The sequence below is a fragment of the Manacus candei genome, unplaced genomic scaffold, assembly GCF_025592945.1.
Source record: "Manacus candei isolate 608988 ecotype Guabito, Panama unplaced genomic scaffold, ASM2559294v1 h1tg000008l, whole genome shotgun sequence".
Classification (NCBI taxonomy): domain Eukaryota; kingdom Metazoa; phylum Chordata; class Aves; order Passeriformes; family Pipridae; genus Manacus; species Manacus candei.
The window spans coordinates 21,296,758-21,319,996 of NW_026138056.1; the positions used below are offsets into that span (position 1 = coordinate 21,296,758).

At 38.1% G+C, this 23,239-nt stretch overlaps 1 protein-coding gene across 9 annotated transcripts in view; it reads left to right on the plus strand.

Moving 5' to 3' along the window:
- CHD7 (chromodomain helicase DNA binding protein 7) overlaps positions 1 to 21,953 on the plus strand; it is a 130,965-nt gene extending 109,012 nt beyond the window's left edge. For 7 of the 9 annotated variants that reach the window (XM_051770862.1, XM_051770823.1, XM_051770843.1 and 4 more), the window contains 23 exons: positions 1,496 to 1,706; positions 2,239 to 2,434; positions 2,664 to 2,831; positions 3,500 to 3,679; positions 3,969 to 4,079; positions 4,166 to 4,371; positions 5,321 to 5,520; positions 6,124 to 6,283; positions 9,292 to 9,381; positions 9,969 to 10,072; positions 11,440 to 11,569; positions 11,849 to 11,921; positions 12,140 to 12,194; positions 12,899 to 13,127; positions 13,296 to 13,504; positions 13,641 to 14,318; positions 14,711 to 14,871; positions 16,445 to 16,672; positions 16,903 to 17,346; positions 17,921 to 18,142; positions 18,554 to 18,694; positions 19,180 to 19,284; positions 20,073 to 21,953. In XM_051770862.1, the coding sequence (XP_051626822.1) occupies positions 1,496 to 1,706; positions 2,239 to 2,434; positions 2,664 to 2,831; positions 3,500 to 3,679; positions 3,969 to 4,079; positions 4,166 to 4,371; positions 5,321 to 5,520; positions 6,124 to 6,283; positions 9,292 to 9,381; positions 9,969 to 10,072; positions 11,440 to 11,569; positions 11,849 to 11,921; positions 12,140 to 12,194; positions 12,899 to 13,127; positions 13,296 to 13,504; positions 13,641 to 14,318; positions 14,711 to 14,871; positions 16,445 to 16,672; positions 16,903 to 17,346; positions 17,921 to 18,142; positions 18,554 to 18,694; positions 19,180 to 19,284; positions 20,073 to 21,026 (5,255 nt within the window). In that variant the 3' untranslated portion in view covers positions 21,027 to 21,953. The remainder of the gene's footprint in view (positions 1 to 1,495; positions 1,707 to 2,238; positions 2,435 to 2,663; positions 2,832 to 3,499; positions 3,680 to 3,968; positions 4,080 to 4,165; positions 4,372 to 5,320; positions 5,521 to 6,123; positions 6,284 to 9,291; positions 9,382 to 9,968; positions 10,073 to 11,439; positions 11,570 to 11,848; positions 11,922 to 12,139; positions 12,195 to 12,898; positions 13,128 to 13,295; positions 13,505 to 13,640; positions 14,319 to 14,710; positions 14,872 to 16,444; positions 16,673 to 16,902; positions 17,347 to 17,920; positions 18,143 to 18,553; positions 18,695 to 19,179; positions 19,285 to 20,072) is intronic. The other 2 variants (XM_051770865.1, XM_051770873.1) reach the window with 2 other exon arrangements.
- Positions 21,954 to 23,239: the final 1,286 nt, after the last annotated feature.

Genomic DNA, 23,239 nt, shown 5'->3' on the forward strand with positions numbered 1-23,239 from the left:
TGAAGTTCAGTACAGAATTGGAGATTTCTGCCCATTTTACAAGATGGGAAGTGATAAAATTGAGGGGAACTTTAAGCGTCTGATTACACAATTTTCATATGGGCTTATTTTTCTTATGTGCAACCCATGAGGATGAGTGGTGCTTGGAACAGGGAATCCTAATAAGGAAATCCGTGGATGTAGAACTATCTTCAAATGTGGTCACACTGAGTCCTTCACATTCTGTAAAAGCGAGTAATTCAAGTGTGTGGGGTAGCACGAAGCTGTCAGTCAGCCTGCTCAGGGTGGTATCCAGTTAGGGCACCGCAGTACAGCAGGCACTGAACCAGCGATCACACAGGGAGGGTGCGTTTCCGTGTTTGTTTACAGCCATCTACTTAGAACTGGGATATGAGAGAGAGAGATGCTTAGCAGAAGCCTGGCAGTAAGCTGTTCTTCCCCCCTCCTCCAGCCCTCCCAGCTTTCCTTGTGCTATTCAAAAGAAGAATTGAAGCTGAATATTATAAAAACTATAAATACTTTATAAACTACAGTTTGTTAAAAAAAAAAAAAAAAACAAAAAAAAAGCAGAGGGACTGAAAAAGATGGTTCCAAAAAAGGGTTTATTTGGATATGAAATAAGCTTAGAACGAAGGTTCTTAACCTTTTACTTAGCCAAGAATAGCAATCTGATAATTCTTGAAACTGTCCACTGTTTGTAGAAATGACATAAAAATGCAATAAAAGCATAGGAGAGGTTGAAGAGAAAGCTTGAACATGGTCTTGTGGTAGTGCACGGAACAAGGAAATAGATGCCGCTGTGTGTATCATTCATAGGCAAATTGAGCGGCAAGAAAGAACTTACTAGTGCTGGAAAGAATATATACGTTGGATAGCTTTATCAAACTGAATACAAAAAATACATTCAGTGAGAAAAAAAGCTAAATAGAAGGTAAACTAATAATTTCAGAGCTGCTTTCCCCCAATTAGTTTTTTCATTGTTTGGATTTTGATTCTATAATTAATAATGGAAGGATCAGATTCTGGTCATGTGGGTGTTTAAGGCTGATTTTGGAAGCATAGGCATGTATTTGTATTTCTTGTATTTTCCTGTAGAAATAGGATATTTTTTCTTTCATATTGCATTTTAAAAAGGACAAAAAAATCATTTTATCAGTTGAAATAGGGGGGGTTTTAATAATTTTTTTGTAGTTGTTTTCCTTAAATTGTGTGCAATAATTCTATGAATTTATTTAGGAAAGAGTTTACTGTTGTTTAAAAGAGGAAAAAAAAAGGAATGAATTCTCAGAGTTACTTTTTTATTTATGCTGCATTTGTGTATATGTTTGTCTTAAATTTAAGCTTAATATTTTTTATAAATGTTTATTTTTTATAAATGTTTATTCATATAGTGCTTAAAACATTCCTACAGTTTCTATAGGGTATTGAAGGCGAACTCATTGTTTATTAATAAAACCCTTTGCAGTGTTCATGTATTGCTGTCCAATCTTTGCAGGTGCTGAAGAGAAAATTTTGGAAGAGTTTAAAGAAACACACAATGCCGACTCTCCAGATTTTCAGCTCCAGGCAATGATCCAGGCTGCTGGCAAGCTAGTACTGATTGACAAGCTGCTGCCAAAACTGAAGGCTGGTGGCCACAGGGTGCTTATCTTTTCCCAGATGGTGCGCTGCTTGGACATACTGGAAGACTACCTCATTCAAAGACGGTGAGAGCAACAATATAATACAATTATAAATAAACTGTGCCTTCCTCAGTGGCCACAGTATTTAACATGTGAGTAATCCATAATGAGAAAGGATGAAATTCAAACACTACAGTATTTTCTGTAGCGATTTGATTAAGGGAAGGAACATACCTGTAAGTTGCAAGTACTGAGATTTTTCTGTCGAATGAATACAAAATTACTTCATATGGAGAGCTTTAAACCTCTTAGTGTACTGCTCAGTTAAATGTTTTGGTGGTTCTAGAGTTTTGTAGCTTAGGCCTAAATGTTTATTTCATTTCTTAGAATGAAAGTCTGTTCTTTACCAAAAGGTGCAGAGCAGAAGACAAAGTAGGATGTCTTTTACTGATGAAGTTAGTGGATACAGGAGCAGTCAGTTTATTGGAGTTCTTTTGACCCTATAGTAGCATATGACTCTTTTTTTTTTTTTTCAATTTTTTTAAAAATTTCATATTCTTCTAAAGAAAGAATGCAGCTGCAGTAAAGCAATCCCTAAAATGCATGTATTTTTCAGGTACCCATATGAGCGAATTGATGGCCGAGTAAGAGGCAACTTGCGTCAGGCAGCTATTGACAGGTTTTCAAGACCTGATTCTGATAGGTTTGTTTTCCTGCTGTGTACAAGGGCAGGAGGTTTGGGCATTAATCTTACTGCTGCTGATACCTGCATCATTTTTGATTCAGACTGGAACCCCCAAAATGACCTCCAGGTAATGTTGCAAGAGATGATTTTATTGAAAATTTTTCTTTGCCTTTTTGCTGTGAAATTTTCTTCATCTACAAGAGAAATTATCCATTATCCACTCTCTTGAAAGCATAAACATTATTATTTATATTGAAAACAATAACTTTTAAAGTAAATTCTCTGTGTCAATTATTTTAATTTTGTTTTTCTTCCTTTTGTGACCTGTAACTGAATATCTGCCTTTGTTTCATCAGGCTCAAGCACGATGTCACAGAATAGGGCAGAGCAAATCAGTGAAAATTTACAGATTGATAACAAGGAATTCTTATGAAAGGGAAATGTTTGACAAAGCTAGCTTGAAGCTGGGCCTTGATAAGGCTGTGCTACAATCTATGAGTGGAAGAGAAAATGCTACAAATGGGGTGAGAATTAATATTTTAAGGTGCACTGTCAACAAATGCTATGAATGTGTTAGACTTTTCTTGCTTGTTTGCATTTTAGCTGGGGGACAGTGGTTTTCAGATGGACTATGGCATATATTTTAAATTAGGGTTAATTAAGGGCATTGGCTACGTGAACTGGCTCAGCCTATCTAATGGCTCACTTATTGCCAAAAGGGGGCAGGTGGAGTCACGTTCCCTCAATCCTGATCTGTTCTTGTCATTCCACCCTTTACATTGTGTTGATCCTGGCACTTTATGGAGTTCTTCTAGTTAGCTTTTGCTGGTGTAGCCTTTTTGCTTTGGACTTTCTTTGCTTTAGCTTTTTTGTCAGGTTAGTAAGTTAAATCTGCTCCCCGGAGGAGTTCAGCAGTCATCAGAGCTAAAGGAATTCAGTGACAATGAATTATTAAGTCGTTTAAACTACTTGCATAACTTCGCCCTGAGAATTTTGTTGTTTGTATTCTTCTTTAAAAGGTGATTTCAGCATGAATGTTTAATTGACCAACACCATGTTATTGTAGAGTTTCAGTTCTTAAATTGCCAAATAAGAGGACAATCAGTCTGATTGTGCTGTCAAATGAACACATTGGCTGGTGTCAAAAAAAACCCCAAAACCAAAAACAAAACCCCTCTCTTATGTGTTACAGGTGCAACAGCTTTCTAAAAAAGAAATTGAAGATCTTCTTCGAAAGGGGGCATATGGTGCTCTGATGGATGAGGAAGATGAAGGGTCTAAGTTTTGTGAAGAAGATATCGATCAGATTCTCTTAAGGCGAACACATACAATTACTATTGAATCTGAAGGAAAAGGCTCAACATTTGCAAAGGTGTGCAATGAAATTCAGAGGAAAATAAATAAAATGTGACCAGAATAGATGGAAATAGTATTAAGTTGCCTTCTGTGTCTGTTTATTTTTTCACTGTACTTGTCTCAGGTATTTTCCTTGCAAATGTTGGGAATCTGTATTTCCAGCATCGATATTTTCCAGTTTTGCCTTCTTTCTTTCTTGATGCTACCATTTTATAAGTTCTAAGTAGTGTATTTGCTAGAGAATAATAGGTATTTGTTGTAGCATGTAGTTAAGAAACCAATGCATGTGTTTTCACATTTATTAGGCTAGTTTTGTTGCATCTGGGAACAGGACAGACATTTCTTTGGATGACCCTAATTTTTGGCAGAAGTGGGCGAAGAAAGCTGAGCTGGATATTGATGCTCTAAATGGAAGGGTAAGAGCTTTATGATTGTTCCTAGTACAACTAAATTGAGGATTTTTCCCCTCTCCTAAACTTCTACATTTTCACTTTTATTTTAGAATAACCTGGTTATTGATACACCAAGAGTAAGAAAGCAAACCAGACTTTACAGTGCAGTCAAAGAGGATGAACTGATGGAGTTTTCAGACTTGGAAAGCGATTCTGAAGAAAAGCCTAGCACAAAGCCCCGTAGACCTCAGGACAAATCACAAGGTTATGCAAGAAGTGAATGTTTCAGGGTGGAGAAGAACTTGCTGGTTTATGGGTAAGGATGTACAAATATACTGATTGTGGCTAAACATGTGAAAATACAGAAATTATATATAGTAAATAACTCATCCTTCTCTTGGACACATTCACATCATCTCTTACTGTATAATGTTTGCCTCATTATGCTGTTTACATGCCAGTGAGATTTTTTTGGTTGCTATATATATATAGGTTGTTTATATATGTGTTATTTAGTTTAAAGTATCTGAGTGTATATCAGATGGCTATGAGCTCACTGGTATGATAAATAGTTTTGCAATGATGGAATACTTGTTTCTGGTTTCTCATAGTGTAAATATTCTTGAGTTATCGAGTTCTAATCTCTGTTTTCTAAGTGTTGAGGAGAGTAATAAAAGTGTATTTATAAAGAACAATGTAGTTCTGAAATCAACAGTCAATCTAGAGGTTTTCAACACAGATTCTGGTATTTTGGCACCACTTAAATTTTATACTTTATATTTTTCCCCATTGAATGTGTCAATTTGAATTTTATCTCTTTTCAAACAGGTAGCTATATTTGATTGCTGACACATTGGGCTTCAGAATGATTGTCTTTATTTTAGGAAGTAGAGTACAACAATTGCTAATAATGGATTTCAGAATCAAACTAGGAATGATTCTCCAAATCCCATGATTGTAGGGATTGGTTGAGTTTCCTATTTGTAGCTTACTGGGACCATTAGAGTTAAACATATGTACTTTATTATTTTGAGTGTAGTTCAATTGCAGCTTTACGAGCAGTGAACTTATTGCCTGTTCTGTAAAATAAACATTCTTAACTCTTTGGTGCTGGAGGTTGAATTCCCTGACGTAATCTGCAAATGCAAAACGCATTAGTGCTAACACAGGAGGTCCCAACTTGCTTGGTACCGGGAGTTAAATTGAAAGTCACAAATTAAAATACCAGTGCCCTGGCTGTTGTATTGAACATATTTTTCTTATAGCTGGGGTCGGTGGACTGACATCCTCTCACACGGGCGCTATAAACGTCAGCTAACAGAACAAGATGTGGAAACCATCTGCCGGACTATCTTGGTGTATTGTCTTAATCATTACAAAGGGGATGAAAATATCAAAAGTTTCATCTGGGATCTGATCACTCCAACTGCAGATGGGCAAACTCGAGCTTTGGTTAATCATTCCGGTATGTCTACCACAATCAAATAATGATGCTAGTAAATAGGAAAGAATTGCTTCAGTCATGCTATGTATTTAGTTTAAACTATAGCCATTCTGACATGTCGTAGGATCTTGTCAGATTTTATGAGTAAGGTGGGCTTTGACTTGGTCTGTACTTAAAGGGGAAGTCTCCCTCACACACTTTGTAGAATGCAGTGTTCTTTTCCTTGAATCAGTTTTAAACAAATATTCTAGTATAAGTTTTAACTGGCACCCACTGCTGGAGTTAATATCTTTTAAATTGCCATAAATCAGAAAGCTTGTTTCCTTACAGCCATTCAGATTCATGAGAGTTTTTACAAGAAATATTTATATAACACCATTTTCTGGCTAGCACTCTGAATTTTTGAAATCTTCACACCTAAATTTGCATGAAAGTTTTGGTTGATTTTGTTACTTGCAATTTTCTGTACTGAATTATGTTGCTGTTCAGTTTTTGGTTGTTGTGTTGCCCACAAAGTAATTAAAAATAGCAGTGATACTTAGCTTTAAATGTATGTTTGTAATGTAGTTTGGGGTGAGAGTTTTTCTATTCGGATGGTGTAAGAAATATTTGGGTTTTATCTAGGTCTGTCTGCACCAGTGCCCAGAGGGAGGAAAGGGAAGAAAGTAAAAGCCCAGAGTTCACAGCCAATGCTGCAAGATGCCGATTGGCTCACAACCTGTAATCCAGATGTATTATTTCAAGAAGACAGCTATAGGAAACATCTCAAACATCACTGTAATAAGTAAGTACTAATAAATGTATCATTTAGAGGTTTGGGGTTTTTTTTTAACTACATGCTTCTGAAAAGTCCGCAACTTAATTTTTATATATTTAATAGAACACAGGGCCATTTAATAGGATGTAAAGGCCATTATTACTTTTTAATTTGGTGATAATCATCTTAATAGATATCTGGATACTTCTGTAAGCTCTTTATGACTGATCAGCACAGTTCTGAAGAAAATTGTTGTCTACTTACTAAGTAAGAATGGAATCAGATGAAGTTAATATTTTTACCATAAGAATATATTCCTGCACTGTCTGTTTCTCTTGACAATTGGCTTTCTTTAAACAAAAACTGTTTGCTTCTTACGCTTCTTGTGGGGTCTCTCAGGCTGATGTCCTTAAGATTCTCTTCCTTAGATGTTAAACTCATATATCCAGTTTCCAGAGTTTCTTGTAGCAGTTCACCTATATGTGGGCATATCTTTTCTCTTCATTCTTTTTCTCCCTTCCTCTCTTGCTCTTCACATTATACAGATTATTTATTTTTTTTTCTCCTTTGAGATGAAATTTCTCACTGAATTCTCTTACCTGAATTGATTTGTCCTGATTTGATTTGTGAAATTCTAACATGTTACTAAACTGGAAACCTTTGGGGATAAAGATCATTATATTTATTTTTTTTTTAATTGTTGCATGAATGTCTCTTAAGAGACTCTCTTACCTGTTTTCTGGCTTTTGTTTCGTAATGTCTTATTTTTATGTCAGGTTCCTTTGACTCCATCTCAGTTTTGCTACTATATTATCCATTATAGACACTGAACCTACCCTTGTCCCAAAAATACCTCATTTTAGAGTCGAGGGGTCGTTGTTTGCTTTTGGTATTTGGGACATTTGGTTTTGTTCTTAAATTTCTACTCACTGTTGTATGTATACCATACAACTGTAATGCAGTGTTACTGAAAGGTTGTTATTACTTTTGTGTTTTGAATATGTATTGTGTCTTATTGATGCTGTTTACTGGAAAGAAATTATTGATTTGAAAAGTACCTGTGGGCTGTCAATAGGGGGTGTGATGTGAAGGAGGAAAGGCATTTAGGGGATTTATTACCTCATTTCCAGATGCTAACCAAGTTTAATTCTCAACTGATGACAACAGATACTCATAGAATTCCATTAGCAAGCACACTTCCAAATAAACCTTTTCGTGATTTTTTTTTTTTCCTGAACTGTTACTCAGATTTGTTATTACACTTCACTTGCTCTTGAAGTAATAAAATTCTTTCCTGGAACATTATTATAATCTTTCAGGTAACATGTCTTCATTACTTGTTATATCAGTTTGCAGATCAGACTTTAAATTATTTTTTAAAATATTGCTTCTTTAATAATACAGTTACAAGGATCGGGAAGACTGGTAAATGTGCAAGAATGTTTTCAGTTGCTATCTTTTTCCTTCACTTCCCAGATCCACCAGGACTAAGTGAATTGTAGAAGCCACATGTTTAGCACAGGTAAAATCACACAGAGGTGGAAGCCAGTTAATAATCTGAGTAATTTCTTTCAAAGGTACCAGTAGCAGTTGGCTTTATAAGAACTGATGTCCTGTTCTTGTGTACCATGTATGCTGGTTTAATGCATAGGACTCCTGAAAGATTCAAAGAGCCTCTGGTTTTTGGTTGATCTTGGGTTTTATTTCCTGCTCCTCCTCTTTGGCTTGATGTAACAGCTGTTATTGCTTCATACTAAGATGATAGAGACCCTCAACAGCTTATTTACATAGCCACACAGGGAGCAGGGACACCTTACTGGTCCCAGTTACCGTGCGTGCAAAAAGAAGCATGTCTGACATGCTTTGAATTGCAGACATGACCTTCATTCAAATCCCTCCTCTTCGAGGTTTGATTGAGTAACACGTGTGAAACCGGGTATTGCTCTAGTTGCATCAGGTCTCTAATGAGGAGCTCTCAAAACTGGTGGTGGTCTAAATTTTTCATGCAAGTGGGTGATCAGATTACTGCTTCCCTGGTCACCCTTGCTATTCCAGGAGCAGCAGCAATTCGACAGTTGCCGTGATGGATTTAAATACAGTGAGGGGGCAGGCTGAGTAATCTCCATCTTAGCCAGTACTGGTTTTACTTCGTGAACTAGGCAGCAGGGGGTGCCCTGAATTGGGTAAACATAGGAGAGCAGGATTATTTTCAGGTAGATACTTTTTCTACAGAAATGACCTCATTTCAAGTCTCCTTGAAAAGCCAGTCTGCCATTCTCTCTCCTGCCAGCTTCAAGTGTGACCACAACACCTGACAGTGCTTCCACAAATGACTGTAGTATTGCAGAAATGGGGAAAAATAAACCATGAAGATTTTCACTTCCTTGTAGCAGTTAAGTTGTGCATAGGTAATTAAATAGCAGTTTGAACTATAAAGAGTAAAAATAGTTAATATCTCTCAAGGGAAATGGGGGATTATTTTTCTCCCCCATTCTCAGAAGCAAAAAGTTGTATAATCTGAAAAACCTGACATTCCATATTGAGGGTTTATTGTAAGGTAGTAAAACCAGATTTTATATCTCGTTTATTCCTACAACTTCTGATGTGCTTCCAAAAATGGTATTAAGGCAGCAGCTGAGGAAATTTTATGAGATAATGAAGCAGAACAGTTACTGAAAGCCATCTGCTCAGTTGTTTACAAACTTGCTTCAATACTTCAGAGGCAGTGGTAGAGTACGTGTCTAAACTTCACAAGCTGCACTAGGTAGAACTAAATGAAATGCGCCGAGGCCGGGCTGAGCTGGGTCCCTCTCTGTGCAGTGTAAGCAGTTGCCAGGCAGGCCTGTTGGAAGCCAGCAGAAAGCACCACACAGAGGTGATTATGTGCCACCATCTGTCACGCTTCAAGCCTACCATACAGCATGGCTAATCAGCCTTGGCAGGATGATGGATGAACAGCAGCAGCTGCCAAAAGCCACTGTTGGCAAACAGTCCTGAAGTTAAGAACTTTTTCCCCCCTCTGCCTTCCTCTCCAGGGTCCTGCTGCGTGTCCGCATGCTCTACTATCTACGACAAGAAGTTATAGGGGACCAAGCAGACAAGATCTTAGAGGGTGCTGACTCAAGGTTAGTGCAAGTGCAGGTTTATTTTTTGCTTTATGACACTGGCTTTTATAAAGTACACATACTCTAATAATGCAACGTTTAAAGGTTGTCACCCTTTATATGTGTTCTCAAGCAGCCTTATTATTTTATCAAGCGCAGCGGGCAATTTTCTTGGGGGAGGAAACAATGTGGGAAATGACAGAAGTGGATTTACAAGTCTGCTAATATTGAGGGATTATTCTATCACAATTTAAAAAATGAAAAAAATACTAAGACTTTAAATGAATCATATTTAGATAACCATTCCACTCCCAAAATAGCCTAATGTTGGGGGTTTTTTGTTGTGGGTTTTTTGGTTGGTTGGCTGGTTTTTTGTTTGTTTGTTTAACCATCCTAATTATTTTTTGGGATATTTCAGTTTCTGTGTTGGGTTTTAGGGTGTTTTTCCCCCCACAAAGTTAATATTTACCACTTGGGAGATTTTTTTTGTTTTGCTTTGGTGTTTTGGTTTTTTCCCCCTTTTTTTTGTTGTTTGTTTTTGTCTTGTTTTGTTTTAAAATCTTTGTCCAGTAATACCTTTGAGAAAGTATATAATGCTGTCTTCACAGTGAGGTAGATGTGTGGATACCTGAGCCATTCCATGCCGAAGTTCCTGCAGACTGGTGGGATAAGGAGGCAGATAAATCCCTTTTAATTGGAGTTTTTAAACACGGTAAGTGATGTCTCACTCTGAACAAAACTCAGTTGTAAAGCTTTCAGTGTGTAGGACGGTTCAGTCATAATATTAACAAGTATTGTTCCAAAGAACTGTTGGCTTGTATCTCCCTTTTTTTCTTGCCTGCATTAAAAACCTAATATGAGCTGTAAATATCAGATGCTGTTTTTAAATGTTTGCAGAACATTTGAGAAGAAAACATTACTTTCTTGGCTGTAAATAAAACAAAGCCATATTTGTTTAAATAATAGCCAAATAGTAAGATAGATCTCCATAAACTTTGCTTCCAGCACTGCTTCACTTGCTAACTCTGCCAACCAGTGTCAAAGTGGACGGTGGGCTTAACCTCTGCTATTAATCTGTACAAGTGCCTCCTGGGCTTTGTTCCAAGCAATATTTCACAAATGTCAGTGTTGAGAACTCCCGGCTCCCTTGAGTGGGATGCAGCCTTGTTAACTTTGAAAGGCTGGGGATGCAGAGCTGGCATGATATATACAGTGAGCGATTCCTGATTATAATCCCAATTCTCTGGAGGTCGCAGAGGTATTCTCAGCAGCCCAGCCTGACTAAAGGGGAGAATGATGGCTTATAAAACCTTTCATGATTACAGTTTGGCTTGAGGCTCTACAGCAGTTAGGAGCAGTGTGTTGTAGTACAAATCCTAATTGAATTGTGCTGTTCTGCCTATGTACAGCAGCTCTGTGTTGTGGGCTCAGCTGAGGCAAGTCTAGTCTAAAAATCATTTTCCTGCAGTGCACTGTTGGGATCTGCCATTTTCCATCTAGTCAACTTGGGCAGTAAAAAAGCAAACAGCAGTTTGAAAACCATAGAGGGAACAGTGTCATCTTACTGACATGCATCATCCTAAACCTAATAAGACAGGTTCGTTGGCCTTACGTATAACCCATGTATACAGCATTTTTTCAGCCTATATTGAGGGTTCCAGCAGGGCTGGAGCTATAGAAAATGTGTATGTGTGTGTTTCCATTCACATCTGTGTGTTTCCACAGGCAAGTATTGAATGTGGAGATCCAGTGCAAAAGTCATATAGGAAACTTCAAGTTTTTCGCTTGTGAAAGGATTTTGCTTAACCTTATAACAACATTAAATTCAATGCTTTCTTCACTATCTTCCATTCATTAATGTTATTGATGGGAAAATGTTTCTGTGCTGATGGATTTTACCAATATGAACAGTTTCTCTACGTGAATGAAGTGATTGTTTGCAGCATGGTGACAGCTCCTTTGTTTTATTTAAAAATAAATAAATGAATCCAGGAAGTTGTACTTCTAGTGCCTAAACCTGTTCTACTCGCAGTTGCTCATAGCTTTTAAAAAAACATTTGTCTCCCACTCTGCATGCAGGTTATGAGAAGTACAATTCTATGAGAGCTGATCCAGCACTGTGCTTTCTGGAACGGGTTGGCATGCCTGATGCAAAGGCCATAGCTGCTGAACAGAGGGGGACAGACATGTTAGCAGATGGCGGTGATGGGTAAGGAGGACATGAAAAAATTAATAAACTTTATCGGTGTTGTATATGTTGGCATGAGTTCATATGTCATATTTTACTTACATGTTGCCTGAGGATATGAAGTGACCATATGATGTTCAAAGTACATAGAGTAGTTTACACAGTTGAACATGAAATATAAATGTGTAACTTGGTACACCATACTGGTGGCATTTGTAGCTTTTTTGCTTCTGTCCAGAAAATCAGCCCCCCTCAAAAACAGTATACTTCTTGAAAATATTTCATCTAAATATTTTATAGGGGCGAATTTGACAGAGAGGATGAAGATCCAGAATATAAGCCAACCAGAACTCCCTTCAAGGATGAAATTGATGTAAGAACTTCCAACTTTCTGTATTTACAAATATATATAATTATAACTGATTCTCCATATTTATTTTAATGTGCAGTTCTTAACTTTGAGAGCTACCAGATAAACACACCTTACAAAGATTGTTTGCTGCTCTGCTTGAGAAATGACGTATTTTTCTTCTCAAATGATGACATATGGTCAAAACTGAAAACTAAAATAACTTCTGTCTTCTCCCCAAGGAATTTGCAAACTCACCTCCAGAAGACAAAGAGGAGTCCATAGAAATACACTCAAGTAAGGCTGTAGCAAAGAAATTAGGAAGGCAAAAAGGAATTGTTTAGTGAAAGGTGGACTGTTTATGTTACTATGAGGGGATAGGTGATGTTTTGGGGCAGTACCACAGTAAACTTTTTACTGCCAAATTTCTTCATGCTTCACGTTTTACAAAACAATTATTTACTGTCTTTAAATAATCCACATTATAGTTCTCTGGATTGTTAATTACATAGTAGAAACTGTGATGATAAATACCGGATGTTTCATAATGCAGCCGTTGATGGTTTTGCTGAGATTATCTTGGAAGTTACAGATCCGTTGTTTCCTCAGTATGGAGGAAAACTGCCAAGTTTAAGTGAGAATAATAAAGTGGGAAATGATAAACATAGGTATTTCCTCAGAGGGAGAATAATATTCTTAGTAATGTATTTAAAGATACATTGCATTAATTTAAATATCTACAGTGTTCATAATATATTTGAATTCATAACATTGAATAATAATGATTGATTGTTATCTCTAAATGCTTCATAAGCATTTCTGAGTTCTTAGAGTTGGATGATTTGATTCTATTTTTTTATCTCCTACCAATGGTTATCCTGTTTCTAATTTGTTGTGCACCATTATTAGAGGCACATGTTCTTATCTGATAAAACGGAATCCAGTTATAGCCATAGAAACTTTGAAATGTTTAGTGTTGGTAATACTTCTCTCTTCTCTAGACAAGCACAGTGAAAGCAATGCTGACTTAGGCCAACTCTACTGGCCCAACACTTCAACCCTGACTACTCGTCTGCGTCGCCTCATTACTGCCTATCAGCGCAGCTATAAAAGGCAACAAATGAGGCAAGAGGCACTAATGAAGACTGACCGCAGGAGACGTCGGCCTCGAGAAGAAGTGAGGGCACTGGAAGCAGAAAGGGAAGCTATAATAACTGAAAAACGACAGAAGTGAGTTTCTCAGTGATACCTTTCTTTAAATGCTGTTTGAGCTTGCGTGTCACCAGTGATGCTCTTCTGTTATGAAAGAGTAAACTAAGGGGGATTTGGGGCATCTAAACTATGTTTGGATTCTTGTTTATTTGGTGGCCTCACTTCTCTTGCTTCTTTTTTGACTAGATGGACAAGAAGAGAAGAAGCTGATTTTTATCGTGTGGTGTCTACTTTTGGAATTATTTTTGATCCTGTAAAACATCAATTTGAGTGGAATCAATTTCGAGCATTTGCCAGGCTTGATAAAAAGTCCGATGAAAGCTTGGAAAAGTATTTTAATGGCTTTGTGAATATGTGTAGACGAGTGTGCCGAATGCCAGTCAAACCAGATGATGGTAAGTTTTAACTACCTGTGGAAATCAACCTGACTATTGACAGTGGAACTGTTGAAACTTCCTGCCCAGGTGTAACAATTTTAATATAAGTGTACGTTTAATCCATGTTAAACAATACAAATTGATGTCATTGCAGAACCACCTGATCTTTCCACAATGATCGAGCCAATCACAGAAGAGCGTGCTTCTAGAACTTTGTATCGCATAGAACTGTTGCGGAAAATCCGTGAACAGGTTCTCCATCACCCGCAGCTGGGGGAGAGGCTAAAACTTTGCCAACCAAGTCTGGACCTGCCAGAGTGGTGGGAGTGTGGTAAACATGACAAAGACTTACTGATTGGTGCTGCTAAACATGGAGTCAGTAGGACAGATTATCACATTCTGAATGATCCTGAACTCTCTTTTCTTGAGGCTCACAAGAACTTTGCTCAAAACAGAGGGACAGGCAACGCAAATACTGTCTCTTCTGTAAACCCTCTGGGTGCTGGCTGCAGTCAAACACCACCTATTGTCCCATCCACACCAGTACAAGAAGAAAAGACTATGGAACAAACAGAGTCTAAAGCTGAAGGGTCTGAAAATGCAGCAGCCAAAGAAAAGTCTGATATCAAAGAGGAAAGTGATATTGCAGATAAGGACACTAAACCAGACTGTGATGCTGAGGCTGAGCCTGGCTCTGTTAAATGTGAATTGAAAGACATAGAAATGAGTACAGATGTAGATCCAAAATCTATTTCTGAGAAAGGTTCAGAAGAAGATGAAGAAGAGAAACTGGATGATGATGATAAATCAGAAGAATCCTCCCAACCTGAAGGTAATGCATGGGTCAGATGAGTTCTGTGTGTTTAACTGTGAGTCCCAGAGTTGTTATAGCCAGCTGGTAAGTGGCACACATGGTGCCATTATGGAGTGCGGGGTGGGCTGTATGTAGCAGTTCCTCTGCCCTTCCCTATATCAGGTGGCTAGATGAGCTTTCATAGGAACCATCCAGCATCAGCAGGGTATTCCCCCACAAGGGATAATTTTCAAGACAGCTTGCTGAGCCAGTAAGCATGGTCTCTGTGCCAAATGCAGAAGGCTAAGGCTCTGCTGTAGTAATTACTGAACAAAAGCCCGAGTTAGAAATGTTGTGTCCAGCCTGGTTGCCTTAGCCTGTCTAGTTAGGTTGACATTGGATGTTAATGCCTGGTCATGGTTGTTATTCAGCAGGAGCAGTTTCTCAGGGTAAGAATTTTGATGAAGAAAGCAATGCCTCTATGAGTACTGCAAGGGATGAAACACGCGATGGATTCTACATGGAAGATGGTGATCCCTCTGTGGTTCAGCTGCTTCATGAGAGAACATTCGCCTTCTCTTTCTGGCCTAAGGTTGGTTAGGGGTAGAAAGATCTGTCTTTTTCAATATAACAGCAAGCTTTGTATGATACTTCTAACAGGCAAGAGACTGTTTTCTGTGAACGATTGTGGAATAGCACTTTATGCCTCTATTTCATACAAATTAGCAGTGGAAATGAAAGAAATTGCTTTGTTGAAAATAGTGTCATTTATTAAATCAACAAACATGGCAGACGTGAGTTCTTCCTAGGGTCCATAACTATGTCAGCAACATCCCACCTCTTGCACCACTATACAATTTTGAATTATGAATTTTGTCTCCAGAGCAATCTGCAGCATTGAGAAATGAGACTTTCTACGATCACCACTTTACTGTGGGGTGAGGAGGTTGTAGAGAAGAGTTTTGGTGACCTACATGATCTAAGCCATTATGTAATGTTGACAGATGTAATTGTATTAAGGTATCCTGCAAACATAAGCTGCAGTTTTAGATAGGATAAAGCTGTACCTTATTTTGGTAACAATGGAGAAAATTATCTAGTATATAATGTTTTTAAAAATACAAAACTGTAACCTTGTAATAAATCCATACTTAATTTAGTACTCTCCTTTGCAGTAAGGGGAGAGAGAAAAATAAAGTAGTAATAGTCTTAAGCTTACTAATCACCATAACAGGGCCATCTGGTTTGGGGTGGGGGGGGAAGGGAGAGCATGGCGGGAGGACCTTGCTCTTAATAGGCTTATTTCTGGGGAAAGCAAGCAGTCTGTTGCAGCTGCTGAGATTTGCTAGTGGCTTTTGCACTGTTTTGCTGTTCAGGAAGCTAACTGATGCTCATATTCCCTAACCAGCAGTATTTCTTGTAGTTCGGAAGTTTCTACTACTTCAGGCACATAGAATTTGTTTGAATACTGAAATGGAAAAAAATCAAATAATACTCCTCTGCTTTCGGAAGTATTTTGGAAACATGGGCTAAAATCTTATTCCAGTCATAGTGTGAAAGTAGAACAGAAAATCCTTCATCTGTATAGGTTCGGCATAAGTAGACTAATAAACATAATTAGAGATTTTTAGTGTACACGCTTCAGTGAAATTTGAAGTGATAATGGGCGTGGAATGAAAATTGACATTCATTAGATGTCCCTAGGTTGGTGCCCGTTTCATAATGTTGAACTTTATTAATAGTGACGCTAATGAGGATCCACTTCCTAGGACAGAATTTCAGATCCAGCCTCTTGGATCTCAAGAACTGCAACTTTAAGATACTGATTGCAGATGTTTTGATTTTCCCCTCCTAACTGTTGATTTTGCTAACTACTGAAGGTTTCCAGTGTAAAACAACAGTGAGTTTCAACCAAGAAAACTTGGTCTCTGTTTAGTTCTTGCTCCCCCCAGTATAAGTGCAACTTTTAAATCCTAGTGGTGTTTTATTCTGTAAAATTGTGTGTTATCTTCTTGTAAGGGGATCGGTTTATCCTAATATGCAAGCATAGTTGGTTTTGAATGTATTTCTTAAGCTCTGGAAACTGGATTGCATCATAATACTCATTTGAGTTTAAAAGGTGACTTGTGCATTGAAGGTTCATTACATACTTTTCCTTTCTGCAGGACCGAGTAATGATCAACCGATTAGACAACATCTGTGAAGCAGTGCTGAAAGGGAAGTGGCCAGTAAATAGGCGCCAGATGTTTGATTTCCAGGGGCTCATACCTGGGTATACTCCAACAGCTGTGGACAGCCCTCTACAAAAAAGGAGCTTTGCAGAGCTCTCCATGGTTGGTCAAGCCAGCGTCAGTGGCAGTGAAGATATCACTGCTTCTCCTCAGTTATCAAAGGCAAGCCTGCATCTTTCTCTTTTTTACAAAGAACATTTTATCTTGCAGGTTATTCTTCTGCATAATAGAAAAAAATAGCATGTCTTTAAATAAAATAGGAAAAAGGTAAAAGTGTTTCTTTGAATGAAATGAAGGTTTTGTTTTCAGAGTTATATGTTTGGAGTTTTATTTTAAGTTGAGCGTAGCAAACAGGGCTTTGCTAATGCTTGGAAATGCTGATTTTTCATTAGGAAGATGCACTCAATTTATCAGTTCCACGTCAGAGGAGGAGGAGACGAAGAAAGATTGAAATTGAGGCTGAGAGAGCTGCCAAGAGGAGAAATCTTATGGAAATGGTTGCCCAGTTACGTGAGTCTCAGGTGGTCTCAGAAAATGGACAAGAAAAGGTTGTAGATTTATCAAAGGCCTCACGAGAGGCAACAAGTTCTACCTCAAATTTTTCGTCTGTTACTTCAAAGTTTATCTTGCCTAATGTCTCCACACCCATGTCTGATGCCTTTAAAACTCAAATGGAGCTGCTGCAAGCAGGTCTTTCACGCACACCCACAAGGCATCTACTAAATGGCTCTTTAATAGATGGAGAACCGCCCATGAAGAGGAGGAGAGGAAGGAGGAAAAATGTAGAAGGGCTTGATCTGTTATTTATGAGCAACAAACGGACATCGTTGACTGTAGTAAGACCACAACCTTTTTCCTTTTTGTCTCATATTTGTTGTTCTATCTCTGGTACCTCCTGAATGTGTTTAAAGTCTTGTTATACTCTCCCTGTTAGTAACATACAGTTTTTGCCCAACCACGTTTTTCTTTGTTTAGAGCTGTTACTACTTTTTGAACCAAACAAAATGCTCACATCAAGATTTTACTCTAGCAAATTGTAGCTGAGTTTTAAGTAGCTCCTACTTTCAAAATTACTTTCTTTTTTTTTTAACATAATATATGTCAACAACATACATTTTGAGGCTTCAGTATGTCATCCTTGCTGTGTTGAAAAGGGAGGGGAGGGTCTTGAAGGACATTTACTAGAAAGACACAAAAACTGCTTTGTCTTTAGCTGTATATTCTTTATTGTTCAAGGATGCTAAATTTACAAAATTCTCTAATGCAACAATATTGCTTTACATAGTATGAATATTTAAACCCCATTAACTCTTGTGTATGCAAAATCTGGAACATTTCGGTCAGTCCCTGAAATTATTTCTTCAGCTGTTCTCTTGAAGTGAGAATTAATACAGATGTTATTGTTTTCAGGAGGATGCAGAAGTGACCAAAGCTTTTGAAGAAGATATGGAAGCCCTACCAGCAAGGAACATTCCATCTCCTGGTCAATTAGACCCAGACACTCGCATCCCCGTAATCAATCTAGAGGATGGGACCAGGCTGGTGGGAGAGGATGCTCCGAAAAACAAGGATTTAGTTGAATGGCTTAAATTGCATCCTACTTACACTGTAGATATGCCAAGTTATGTACCAGTAAGTATGTGATTCTAAAAGCGTTGTTCTATAGTATTAATGGAAAAGTTAGTTTTACAGATGTCAGAATGAATTTCCTCACATTGGGCATAGTCATTCGATTTTGTAACTTGGTTTTCAGTGGAGGTTTTCTCTTTAGCCATCCTTACTAATGTATCTAAACACCCAAGTGGCATTAGGATGTTTGAGTTGCTTTTCCTTTCTTAATATTTGTGTCTAACAACATTAGAACAGCGTTTGTCAAGTTCTGTAGAATTTCTTCATCTGATACAAGAAAAATTTCTTCTGACATAACCTGAGAGTAAAGTAATTGACCCCTTCTTAAAATTGTTGTGAAAAGGGGTGCTGTGATTGGTGATTTTTGTCAAGAAAATGAAAAACTAAAAAGCAATACATTTCTCTCCTTTCCAGAAGAGTGCAGATGTGCTGTTTTCCCCATTTCAGAAGCCGAAACAAAAACGACACAGATGTCGAAACCCTAATAAACTGGATATAAACACCTTGACAGGAGAGGAAAGGGTACCTGTTGTAAATAAACGAAATGGAAAGAAGGTAAAAATTAAGTTAGTTCAGTTAAGGTCTTTAATAATGTCTTTTCATGTGGAAAGCAGGCTTTCTACTCCAAACTTTTAAACAGAAGGTTTAATAATTTGACACTGGCAGTTACTCGTACCGGGCTGTGCCACCTGGTTCCTTTAATTCCTCCTTTGCTCTTCTGATATGTTCATATTACTCACTTGAGTGAATAGTTGATACTTTTTGAACCTATATAGCACAATTTTGCCTTACATCAGATTTAGATTTTATTACCAGACCTGCCTAAGCTGCAGCACTTAACTGTTTTTTTAAAACATGATTTTTTAAAACAGAATTTTGTCAATTCAGGTATCCATGTAGTTTTCCACAGTCTGAACTGAAAGTCTTCCCTGCTATCCCTCAGAGATGAAAGTGCACAGAGAGAAAAATGTCCATATAGGTAGTCGTTTGGTTTTGTTGTTGGACTTTTGTTAAAGTATTAACCTTGTCTCTTCCATTAGATGGGTGGAGCTATGGCCCCTCCAATGAAGGACTTGCCAAGATGGCTGGAAGAAAATCCTGAATTTGCTGTTGCTCCAGATTGGACTGACATTGTTAAACAGTCTGTAAGTGAAACTCTCATTCCATGCTTCACTGTAGATTATAGCACAGAAAAGTTGAAGGTTTTTTAAATTGATCATTAAGTCTTTATCTCATAGTTGGTTTTGAGAAAATTGTAGTGTCTGTGTAGGAGTTAACCCAGCTCAGGGGGGGATGGTGATAGGAGGCTGCTGGAGAATGGGGTTGAAATATACTCGAAAAATCAGCCACAGTTAAGGTAGCCTTCAGCATTTGTTTTGCATTATTTTTTCTTTATAAACAACAATCCTTAAAAAATACAGATATTTGTAATTAGGAACTATTAAGAAAATTTTTGTCATGTTCATGACAGAAATACATGTCATTGTCTCGATAACAGGCAGCATCAAAGGAATAGGTTTGCTGCCTTTTATTTTACAACATTTGTTTGAAAATAAACGATAAAATCTGCAAGTACTCAATTTAATAGAATATTACTAACTGAAATTCAGTATGAATTACAAAGATATGAATTCATGACTGCAGCATATCAGGTTGGTTTTTTAATGAAGCTACAGAGTTTCAGCATGTATTGTTTTACTGTTGTGTTTAAGTGTAAAAAAAATCTGTGATCTTGCTTTCTTCAGCTTTCCTTACATGTTCTGCTGCCATTCACTTTAGTAGCTAGCTAGTCACCATTTGCCAGGGTGAAAAAAACAAACCACTTTCGGAGTATGCTGAAATCCCTTCTGTTTCTTCCATCGTCATCAGTTAACTGTTGAAAGCTATAAAAGCTAAATGAGAATAAAGCCTGCTTTTTGCCTCCCCCTTTCAGGGTTTTGTTCCAGAGTCCATGTTTGACCGTCTTCTCACTGGACCTGTTGTGAGGGAGGAAGGAGCAAGCAGAAGAGGAAGAAGGCCAAAAAGTGAAATTGCCAAAGCAGCTGCAGCAGCTGCTGCTGTAGCATCAACTTCGGGAATCAACCCACTACTTATGAACAGTCTGTTTGCTGGAATGGACCTCACAAGCCTCCAGAACCTACAGAACCTGCAGTCTCTCCAGCTTGCAGGCCTCATGGGCTTTCCGCCAGGGCTAGCAACAGCTGCTGCTGCTGGAGGGGACACTAAAAATCCGGCTGCCATGTTGCCTCTGATGTTGCCAGGGATGGCAGGATTGCCCAATATGTTTGGACTAAGCGGATTGTTGAATAACCCCATAACAGCTACTACTGGAAATGCCACTACTGCTTCCGGTCAAGGAGAGACTGAGGATGGTGCTTCAAAAGCTGAAGAGAAGAAAAATGAGAATGAAGAGGAGAACAAAGACTCTGAGAAAAGCACAGACACTGTTTCTGCTACTGACTCTGCGAATGGATCTGTCAGTGCTGCTGCTGCGGCAACTACCGCCACTGCCACCACTACTACCACCACCAACACTGGATTGCCCACAAACCCTCTGGCCTTCAATCCTTTCCTGCTGTCTACCATGGCTCCTGGCCTCTTCTATCCATCTATGTTTCTACCTCCAGGACTGGGAGGATTGACTCTGCCCGGTTTCCCAGCACTAGCAGGACTTCAGAATGCAGTGGGCTCCAATGAAGAGAAGGCTACTGACAAAACTGAAGGAGCTGCCTTTAAAGATGAAGAAAATCTCGAAGGCAGTGATGCAGAGGAGAGCCTTGATAAAACTGCAGATTCCTCCGTTTTAGAAGATGAAATAGCACAGGGTGAAGAATTAGACTCACTTGATGGGGGGGAAGAAATAGAAAACAATGAAAACGATGAATAACCAGTACCAGTTACAGTTAAAGTGTTTTAAACTTTTGACAAGTGGTAGTCCTACTGTTTACACTCACAGTTAATGTCCATACTTAGTTTTTATAAGCTGTTCTGTAACATAGTGTAGCAAAAAAAAGTTCAAGTCATGTTATACAGATGTGTCAAAAGGTATCTTGGTCATTAAGTATTGTGCAGTGCATTATTTATTATCCCTAGGAGAGATGAAATTTGAGAGGTGATCATGTCTTTTTAAGGAAATTGACATAATGCTCTGCTTTTTTTTCTTTTGGTACCATTGGTATTATGAATTAAGCAGCAATTTTTAATCAAGTGGCACTAATAGAAGGAAGTGCTGCTTAAAGGAAGGATGAAGTTATATATTTAAATTTTTTTTTTTTTTTTTTTGCTGTGAAGGTCAAGATGAAATTTACCATACATATCGTACTCGCGCTTCATTTTGACTGTATGGGAGTTCACCCGCTCACATGCGCGCACACACCCACACACACACTCTCTCTCTGACAATCTTCATGATAGTGTGAATGTCTCTGTCTTGAGACGCAGCAATAATAAGGCAGCTGTTGAATGTGAAGAGTACCTTTTGGAAATTAACCCACGGAGAAGGTTCTTACAGGATAAAGCTACAGTTTAATCGTCTCGTGATCTTGTAATGCACTGGTATAAACAAAAAGAAAAAAATCAGGTACCTTTTTTAAATTAAAGGACTTTGTTACTTTAGCCACAAAGCTAAACAGCATTACCTCAACTCTAAACTAGCCTTGAAGTTTACAGACATGACTTTGTAAATGTATTGTTTTTCTTTGTTGTGATGTCTTTTTATTTTTTTTCTTTGGAAACTGCTATCATGTAAGATAAGATGTAAATTGCTGCCAACTGTAGTAATGATACTTTTAATAAAAGTGACCCATGATATGCAGAGATGTAATTATAGAATGTAGTGTTTAGGGACATCAAAACTGGTGTTCACTTTCTGTATTTGCATTTGTGGCTTTTTTATAGCATTTTCCTGCTATATTCTTTATAGATTAGTGGCTGTAAATGCTAAACTGATCGTCTTCAGGGGACTAGGCAGGAAGAGAAACCTTGAATTGCCTTCATATTTTCCACTCTAAGTAACTCTACAGAAATGCACGCTAAAATTCCTACTTTACTCCTTCAAAGGGGCATGAGAGACTGAGAATACTTTAAATGTGTTCAGCATGTGATAATGTGGTACACTAAAGAACAAAAGGGCAAAAGAAAAATGAGGCTTTAATAGGCACAATATCTAGGTCATTTATCCTTGGTTAATGGGTAGAAAAACACAATGCTGTAGTGACAGCAAGGGATACAAAGGCTCTGTGGTATCCTGTAGACCAGAGCTTGTGATGCCAGAAACCACTGTGTCAAACAACCTACATGAAACTAAAACTGACCCACTTTTCATAAAAACCAGTGTCTCTTCTGGAGAGCTACCGATTTGTACCCTTTTGTGACCTTTTGATATTCGAGATAATGTACCATTTGAGAACTTCTGTTTTCACGGTGTTGTCACCTTGACACACACATACACAACCAGCTCAAAAGTGAGGATAAAAGGTTAGATTTTCAGTGGAGTACATAAAAAATTGGCTATTTCAGAAGCCAGCTGTGGGTGGACCCCTATCTTTAGGACTAATATTATCTGTGCTTTTGGAATGCTGGAGAGCTGCAAACCTCACTCTCATGTACACTGTGAATTTGCACAAGAGCTCAAATGGACAAGTATTGCAAGGGCAAAATTTGGTCCCAAGGGGGACGTATGAAAAGGGGTGAACTTGGCTTGAAAGGAACATTTCATAGACGATGAAAGTAGATGAGAAATGAAGGCTTAGGAAGTGAATTTTGTGTGAATGAATCACAGGCACGCACTGTTGAAATGAATAGATGTCAGGATGTCTTGTACTGCCACTTAAATAGATCATAGGGAGTTAATGAAGGTCAGGAAGGATTCCCCCCACCATGTACATCACAGAATGGTTGACAAGGTGTATTATTCCTGCCTCTTTCTAAAACATCACACGTAAACCACGATAAAAAGTGAGAGGCTGAAGGCCAAGGTACATTAACTTGATCAGGTGTGTTACATACTCTGTTGAATTCGTTTCAGCTGTTGTTTAAATGCCACGTCTTGTTTTTTCTCCTACCTATAGAATTCCCACTATAAGAGTTGGTAGGTGCTTC